At 39.6% G+C, this 9,278-nt stretch overlaps 1 protein-coding gene across 6 annotated transcripts in view; it reads left to right on the forward strand.

The window, feature by feature from the left end:
• TEAD1 (TEA domain family member 1 (SV40 transcriptional enhancer factor)) overlaps positions 1 to 8,207 on the forward strand; it is a 101,866-nt gene extending 93,659 nt beyond the window's left edge. For all 6 annotated transcript variants that reach the window (XM_009892652.1, XM_009892654.1, XM_009892655.1 and 3 more), the window contains 3 exons: positions 4,753 to 4,893; positions 6,375 to 6,527; positions 7,518 to 8,207. In XM_009892652.1, coding sequence (XP_009890954.1) covers positions 4,753 to 4,893; positions 6,375 to 6,527; positions 7,518 to 7,631 — 408 coding nt within the window. In that variant the 3' untranslated portion in view covers positions 7,632 to 8,207. The remainder of the gene's footprint in view (positions 1 to 4,752; positions 4,894 to 6,374; positions 6,528 to 7,517) is intronic.
• Positions 8,208 to 9,278: the final 1,071 nt, after the last annotated feature.

Raw genomic sequence — 9,278 nt, forward strand, 5'->3', positions numbered from 1 at the left:
GTTGTTAAAACCTATATGTTGTTAATAAGTGACCTTATGTGCTTGATGTTAACTACCGAATGCCAGTGTAAATTGTTCTGGCCCTCCCCAGAGCCCACTGTTTCCAGTAGGTTTTGTTTTCCTTCTACTCAGCAGGAAGGATTTAGAGTCTTCTCAGCAATTTTTGCTGGAGTTGCTTTTTTGTTAGCCAAAGCTGTTATTATTACACAAGCGCTCTACCCTCTGCCCCCCGCCTTTAACACAGAGCCTGAGAGCTCTTCTGAAGTGAATGTGAAGATTATTTGTCTTTATTTATTTTTACTTTTTATTTTGGTTTCAGCCAGCTCTGTTTTGGTGCCTGCTCTGGCACACTGGCAGATGCTTCTTCATGTAGCATGTCGGAAACTTCGTACTTTTAATATGTAATATTTTCAGTGCTACCCATTGACAAGCTATGCTTTATTAATGAATTAATCATGCTCTTACACAACCACTGTAGATAGGGTGCCAGAAAGCTGAGAGCCTCTCCCACCTCCAAATGCATTCAGCCTAATATAAATCTCAGCTCTTAGAAATAAATCAAAATTAGGGTTTTACTCTTGAAAGGAAAAAAGAAAAAAAATGCATTTGTGTTTTTTAAATTGGAGGTTTTTTTTCCTAAATTGTATCATCTTGTATTTTAAAATTCAATGAGTAAATGGATTCCTGTTTATCACATGTGATCATGCCTCCATTCAAAAGATTATTATACTGTATATGCTATGATAGTGCTCATCAGCCCTAAGTCCTGGAGCCACGGGTCAGAGCATAGTTGCACGAGACACCATACAGAAGGGAAAGCTGGTTTACAGCCCAGGAAGACTCTCAATCTAAGTCTAAAATGCAAGAGAACAGCTAGAGCCAGAGTACCAAGGAAATAATGAGACAAAGCTGGTTGCAGCATAAGAGGCTGCAAGCACAGCGCTCCAGAAGCTTGACTGTTGTCACAGGGTTTTTTTCACAGGGATCATTGGAAAAGGAAATTATAAGGCGAGGGTTAACTGAGGTTAATAAGATAAATTCCTATATTTCAATTTTGCTATTATTATATTTATCTAGTCTTGCCTCTTCTGTAATACAGGCAGTGAATCTCACCAGGTAATGTCTGCCCCCAGACAATAAGCCTGCTTGAACCAGAGCACCCCTGTTAGTTAGACATTTAGCTTGGTTAAAAAAAGACCCCAAGTAATGGTGATTCCACCACATTTGTAAATTATGCCAGCATTTCATTGCCATCAGGGTTGCCAACCTCTGCTTTGTTTCTCATTTAGCTTTTGCATAGCTTCAGCTTTCTGTCTTTTAATGTCCTTTTCTGCAAGATTTAATCTATCAGAAGACTCTTCCCCATGTAGCAACTTGTAGGCTATGACAAAGTCGTGGAAAAACTTCCCTTGGAAAAAGTAAGTAGATGGAGTTTCATTAGTCATTCACTACAAAGGATGTTTTCCAGACCTGAAATCATTCTTGTAACTCTTTTCTGAACACTTTCCAATTTTCCAACATCCTTTCTAAAATGTAGACACAAAAACTGCAATCAATAGTGTAGTAAGGATCCTGCTAAAACTGAATACCGGAGTAACACATCGCCTTATTCCTGCTCAAAGCTACATGTACAACTGTCATAGCCACAGCAATGCCCATTTTTAGCACAGCTTTTTTTTTTTTTGCTTTTTTTTTTTGTAGTCTCATAACCTTTTTGGGGAGGGGGGAGTGGAATCCCCTGACTTTTAATTGGGACCCGCTTTTGTCAGTTCAAGAAATACAATTTTGTTTTCAGGCATATGTGTTTAGACGAACCCCTTACTATGTAAGCCATAACAATATAGTTAGCAAGTCCTTCACTATCATTTTTTAACCAAAGTCTTGTATTTACCAGAAGTGATAGTCTTTCCTTCTTTTCTAAAAGTATTCAGCGTGGAACAAAGCTTTCAACACCTGGTTCAGAATACTTCCTTGACGTGACAATCTGCTCTTTGCAATTATACCCGCTCCTTCCTAGTGTTCATGTACTCGGCCTCTAGTGACAAAATTTCAACCCAGACTGAGGGACAAGATTTGTTTTAGTGTGTGAGAACAGACAAAATTCTTTCAGTATTAAAAGAGGCTTTGGTGAAGCCTTCATTTAAGGGTATTTGTCATTGCCAACTCTTATGATATTTATGTTGGTGTCACACTTTATGGAGGAGTCTAAGGCTTCAGCCCTCAGCAGTTTGTAATTGAACATGAAAACTGTTGTTTAAAAGGAAAATTCTGTCTCTCCTTGAAAACACATTTGTTGTGTGCTAGACTCAAAAAAAAATCGAAGCGCAAATGAAGCAAATAAAGATCATTCACATCTATATTATCACCATGGGACTTTTGCAACAGTGTCGTGATTGCGTAAGAGTAAATCATGACATTTGAGTGATAAATTCAAGGATTCCTCATTCAAACATCAGGGCCCCAGCCTGTATTTTTTGTGTACACAGGGCTCCTGGTGATTTCAGCAAGAGTTGGAAGAGCTGTGGGAGTGATCAACAGGGTGCCAGATGGCCACATGTGTTACTTTTCCAGGTTAAATGTCAGCATGTAAATACAACAATTAGATTTTTTTTTTTCAGTGGGCTTAAATATCCAAAGACAGCAGATAAAAACTTATTATTTTTTAACTCTATGAACAATTGTTATTGTGGCTTGAAATATAAGGTCTATGAAACTGCGAGAAGCGTTTTAGTTATTATTTCTTAAATATTTTGCCCATATCTGAAAGGAAAAAAAAAAAGAAAATGTTTTGATATTAAAATTGTAATTGTGGTAGCAGCAGAAATAATCACTTTTTAAGATATTATTATTACTATTACTACTATTGTTGTTGTTGTTATTGATGTTGTTATTATTATTGTTATTATTAAAAACAATGCAATTGTTTTATCAGAAATTAAATATTCTTCAGAAATTCCGGTAGAGCAGCTGTGGCATGGCTGATGGCTGTGCTACAGTTTGCCATGTTTAGCTGTTTGTCATGTTTCGATTGCAAGCCAGCTGTGATGGCAAATTGCTTATTTACTATTAGCTCGGAACAATTTCTTACAGCTCACTGTGAACACAGTGCTTTAGAGGTACATTAAACATTAACTGCTGACCTCATGCAAAACATGTGCAAGAAACAAGGTGTAATAGCGATAGGATTTCTTTCTGTTATGCAAAATACGTGACTATAGGGCTGTTTGTGTTACTGTGTGTAAACCTCAGGAGACTTCTCCACTGATTAATTTACCAAAGCCGCCCTGAAGTAATCTTAGACCTATGTCTTCTCCATACCACAAACTAGCTCAGTATGTGCTATTATCAGCATATTGCCTCAGAATGTTGTACCACAAATAAGGGCTGTAGACACTAAGTAGAATTAATGAGTTGATGCCTAGTTAAAAATTAAATAGCAGTTACAAATGACCTGAACTATAGTGGAAGCAGGATTATAAATGTTCCACACTAACTAGTGAATAAACATACCTGTAAACTGCTTTTTTAAAAAGTCTCAAGGTAGACAGGAAAGTATCTGTCAAAATGTTTGTGTTATATTTCTGTGTTAGCAATAAAAACAAGCAGAGCTAGACTTGCAAGTGAAACAGCTGCAAAAGTGCCTTTCCCTGCTAAAATGCTCATCTCAAAAATTCAGACGACTCTTAGATGTTATGCTGCAGTAGCTCATCGGCTATTTCCACATAAAAAGAAAACCCTGCCCACTCTCTCCTTGGGCACCAAAGATGTCAGCAGAACTAATGCCTGAATCAACAAATCCAGCTGTGGAGATCCCTAGACTCTGCCTGTGTCCATATTAGTGCTCTTTTAATTTGAGGGCTTTTGAAAATGGATTCATGATGACAAAGAGCACACTGGCAGAACAGCTTCCATGCTGCTGGGGAGGCCGGATTCAGCATGTGACCTGTGCTGTTGCTTTGTAGCCACATTAATCATGCTGTGCACAGGACTTGGATTTGGGTATAAATAATTAAAGGTAGCACTGTTCCTCTCCTGATCCTGCAAGTCTCAATCTCTGTTGCTAGATATCAAAAGGCAGCTCGATAGTTATTCAGGCTGCAGAGAAATACTGAAAGAAATCAAATGCTTGCAGTAACATTTTATCGGAGCAGTAGGCACGGCGCTGCGCGTGCACAGCTCATGTGAAGCCTAAGTTGCGTCATACAGCTCCGCAAAGTCAAGTATTTTGCTGAATCAAGGCCATATGGCTTCACAGAGTCTTATCAGAGATCGATTCCCATGTTGCGCCACTGTCTCCCTTTGCCGTGAGGATTTCATTGCTTTAAGAAAGGAAAAGGAGAAAGTGAACTGTGGCTCCTCCAGAGCGGGATGGCTCAGTTGCATTGGAGGCCACAGGGCAGGTTCCCTTGAGAGGAGTCAGCTCTGGAGCCAGGATCCTCACAGGCGATCATTCCCTTTGCTCCAGGGACTTCATCAGCTATCTGCCAGGCAAGAACGTCACCTGTAGCCCGGAGAAATACTGGATTGTCTTTTGTTGTTCAAAGTTTGAAGAAATTGCTGCTTCCCTAAGGTTTATACTGTAACAATTAGGCAGGTACTTAGCTGACAACTTTTTCCACTGTCACTGTTGTCACTATAAAACTCCCCCGTCCATCTCTTATTTCTGAGAACGGTGAGCTAATTATAGCTTATGCTACTGATTTTGTCAAATCAAAAATAAAATCTTCAACATCTATTACCTTTTCCCAACAGGCTGACTTAAACTGCAACATTCAAGATGATACAGGAGCGTTTTATGGAGTCACTAGTCAGTACGAGAGCTCAGAAAACATGACAATCACCTGTTCCACCAAAGTCTGCTCATTTGGAAAGCAAGTAGTAGAAAAAGTAGAGGTGGGTGTTGTGATGGGATGTGTGGGATGATTCTCTGGTTCCTTTTTATTTTAATTAGGCTTTTCTCTTTCTTGTCTTTACATTGCTCTTATCTGTCTTTTCCTTCCTTCCTTCCTCTAATCCTTCCTGAAAGAGTATTTTCCTTCCCAGCAGTGTTTGGGTTCATTTTAAATCACCATGCAAATGGTGATACTACAGTTAAATAAAAACCTTGTTACCTGTTGCTTTGGAGACCCTCCTGCACCCTCCCTCTGGCACCCTTCGGTGGAGAAGCTGCAATCAATGTCAGTGCTGCCTCCTCCATCACCTGGCAGAAAAGAGATGAAAAATGCTTTTATTCCCATTGCCAAATACTTGGCCAGCCACGTAGCCTGTTTGGAACCATACCACACTAACGAGCTACCCTCTACATCTAGATTTTTTTAAACATTTTAAAGCCCTGGATGGTGTGCTATGTTTCATCTATACCCATGCTTATTTTATCTTCTTTTATGCACAGAGAGGCATGCTTTCCTCAGTCACCAGCAGCTTTTGAATACAAAGTTATATATTTTCTTAACGTGAAATTTTTTAACTTCTCTAAGCACAGAGCTGCATCGTCCGGTAGCTAGTTGTTTTATTGTACAATGGTCCTGCAGCTATTTAACTTGTCTCCTGTGTACTAACCCCCACACCCCCATCCGTTATCTGCAATATAGGTTTTGTACAGGAATTTTAGCCCAGAGCTGCAGGTTGAGCCTTCACAGATGCCTTGGTCACTGTTCATGTCCTTCTTATACTAAATACGGTTTCTGTGCATAGTGACCACAAAAAAGTTTTCCATCATTTCCATTGTTCCAAGCTTAGAGAAAGCCATAAAAACCCACACACCGCTGAATGTACCTGAGCTGAGCAATTGGTAGTGGGGCAGCAGGAGTCCGAGAGTCACAGCCTGACCCTCCTTCAGCCCCTGGTGAGACCCTGCAGTCTAAATCAGTCTGGTTTTCTTCCGACTGTAGTCTTGCATCTTTCTGTAATTCATAAATTGCCTATTAAATCATGCAATAATATAGCTATGTTTACATGTGTATATTTGTGCATAAATACAGAAGCTTATTTTTGCTGTTCCCTTTGCAGACAGCTGCCTCAAAACTAAAATCATCTTACCACAAAAGTTTTCTGCTTAATTCATTTTTACTTGACTTGGACTTACCTTTGTGTGTAATCCTCACCTGTTCATCTTTTTAATTCACAGGTTAGAGAACAAGTCATGATATTATAACTTAATAATTAAGGGCCCTTGTTTCTTTAGCAAGGCACTGCATAGCTCAGGCAGGGAGTTATCAAGTGTGGGTTTTTTTGGGGGGGAGGGCGTGTCTGAGAGCCACTTTCTCTTTTTTCTGTCTACACAAAGAAAGAAAAAAACAGAGTTAGTATTCACTTTTTTGCTGTTTCTGAATTATCTTACTCTTCCTATTCTAAATACTCTTTTTTTTTTTTAGACTGAATATGCAAGGTTTGAGAATGGCCGATTTGTGTACAGAATAAATCGCTCTCCAATGTGTGAATATATGATCAACTTCATACACAAGCTGAAGCATTTACCAGAGAAATACATGATGAACAGCGTGTTGGAAAATTTTACAATTTTATTGGTATGGACTCACTTTTTTATTTTTCCATTTATAAAATACTCTTAGGCTTTGTATGGTTTACTTAACTTGTAATATTTAGAAACAGTTTCCGAATCCCTTAGTCATGTTAGTTACTAAACACATCATCCCCTTGACTCCAGAGTAATACTCTTGGAATTGTGCACTATAGACGCTAAGGATGAAAACGCTAAGCTGGCTGAGAACATGAACAAACATCTTTGCTACTTTCCAAAAATTCAGCTTACTTCTCCCTATTTTTTTCATGCATGTCTCTTTGGTGTTTGTAGTGAGCCTGAGGCAGTAACTTTGAACAGTCCCATTCATCTAATGTATTCTTACTGAGATGCCAGTTGTAATACTGCAAATGTCAGTGGTGTTAATTAGTTCTTGGGCCAGGACAGCATGCAGTAATGGGTACACCCATCAGGTGATCTAAAGCCTGAAGAATGGTCCACATAGTACCCTTCAATCCAGTTCCATCCAGTTACACAGTCTGTCTTCACTGTGGCTTTGCAGCGGCATCTCAGCCAAGCACTTAGAGCCATGCACCACTGCTGCTACCATAGGATGCGGGCAGGACCAAGGGCTGGCGGGACGCGGAAGAGGTAGGGCCGTGAGCACAGAGCCATGTGCACCCCGCTCAGCTGCCTTTTGGCAAGCGAACACGAGGTGACAAGGGTGTGCTGGTTTCCCTTTCCTGGAGTGCGGCTGAGGTTGAGGAAGGCTGAGCCAAGACCTCATGAGGGCGGCTCACGGTCAAGCAGCCACAGAGTGGGCTGGGAGCAACAGCCCCGCAGCCCAGCCCCAGAGCGCAGTGTGTGAGCACAGCCACTGACGACAGGCTAAATTGCCACAGAGAGAGCCAGAGGACACATGTTTCAAACAGTCATATCTAAAGATTGTCTTTAACTAAGCCAGTCATTTCTTGTTTTGGCCCCAGTGTTTCCAATTTTGTAATGCGCTGTCTACCTCTTCCTCCCCCTCAAACAGGTTGTAACAAACAGGGATACACAAGAAACCCTGCTCTGCATGGCTTGTGTATTTGAAGTGTCGAACAGCGAACATGGAGCACAGCATCACATCTACAGGCTTGTAAAGGACTGAGCAGTTATTTATATATACACTTCATTTCACTTCTTTATCAAAACACAGACTGTAAACCTCAACACTAAGTGGCAGTGCCTCTGGCCCAACTTTCACCCACATTTTTCTAAATCCTGTTTTAGTGAAGTCATTTTTAATGTGTTCATATATAATTGTAGCTGTGAAATTCTGGTACAGTTGTAAAAATTATTTCTAAAACTAAGTGTTCTTCAAATTTGTAAACCACAGTTCTTTGGAAAGACTGTATTTAAGAACCTAATGCCTCTGTCTGTGGAGGCCTATTTTTAATTCTGATAGAAAAATGTATGACAGAGCATTTGCCATGGGAAAAAACTGACAACATTTATAAGAATTTATTTTGGGTTTTTTTCCAACATGAAATACTTGTTTTACGATGCAAGTGAAATTAAAATGAACCTTTAGCTATAACTGTAAATGAGTACACAAAGTTAATAAACTTTATAGAATTATCTTTGTAACTAATTAGGGTGGAAGATATGGACGAATGTAATTCACTAAATTATTTTTTAAAATGAAACATTTTTCTGTTTGAAACCAAATGAAAAATATAGCCTTAAGAAATGCCTGATAGAAACAGACAGGTCCTGAAATTAGGCAAATTTTGTATTTTTTTCTCAACACTAAAACTAATCTTCTAATCCATTAAACTTTCAAACAGGTATTGCAGAGAAAGAAAACATCATCCCTTATCCCTAACATATCTAGTGTATTTTAAAAGAGTATAAAGTTGTATTGTACTAATATGAAAATTTGATTATTTAATGAAAAAGATGGCTCATTTTGCAATAAGTAGGTAAATACTGAAGATTTAGACTCGCATTATATGTAGTCTTGTGTGTGCAGTTATATTTTATATGGACAACTATGTTTTCTAATAAGTCGAGCGAAAAACTTGCAACTCTGAAATTAACAGATGAATGGAAACAACTGACATTGCGACAGCATTGAGTAATTTGTAAATTGAAAGCAAAACACTAATGTGTTTGAAAGAAGAAGTGTTGAAGTACACCTCTGAAAGGATCAACAGCTTTAATATCTATGAGGCGCTAGAAAATCACAACCAACATCAGGCAAAGAAGATTGGGAAGTGGAGATTTTTTTTCTCCTTTTCCTCTTTATCATGGTGCTCTTACACCTCTCCCAGTTGTCTCTCCAGTTCTGACTGGTGAAGACGTTATCTGAAATAAACACGTACGTACCACGTGGGGTCTGATGTCCTTTTGCATCCAGATGTGGTAGCATTCATCCTTCTGATATATTCAGGGAAGACTCCAGGAAGTGAAGTGCAGCTGGAGATATTTTAATACTGTAAGGATTCAAACCATGGATGTGGGTGTGAGTGATTGTCTGAGGTACGCACACGTGAGAGAAGTAGTCTCATCCCTCCTGGCTACACCAGAGAGCGTTGCTCAGTTTCTTTTCTTCTGCTGCACACCCAGCACTGCCCCGCAGTTGCTCAAGCAGCAGTTGTTTCAGCAGGTGCTGGGCCAGCAGCAGGTTCTCACGTGAAACATTTGTCTGAAGTGCTGAGGGCTGCCCGGCCAAGCACAAGCCAACTTAAAGATCAGTCACAATGTATCGGTAAAGAGCGTTCTTGGGAAGGTCTTTTGCAGTCCTGAATCAGAG

This window comes from Charadrius vociferus, unplaced genomic scaffold (genome assembly GCF_000708025.1).
Source record: "Charadrius vociferus isolate BGI_N301 unplaced genomic scaffold, ASM70802v2 scaffold19, whole genome shotgun sequence".
NCBI lineage: Eukaryota > Metazoa > Chordata > Aves > Charadriiformes > Charadriidae > Charadrius > Charadrius vociferus.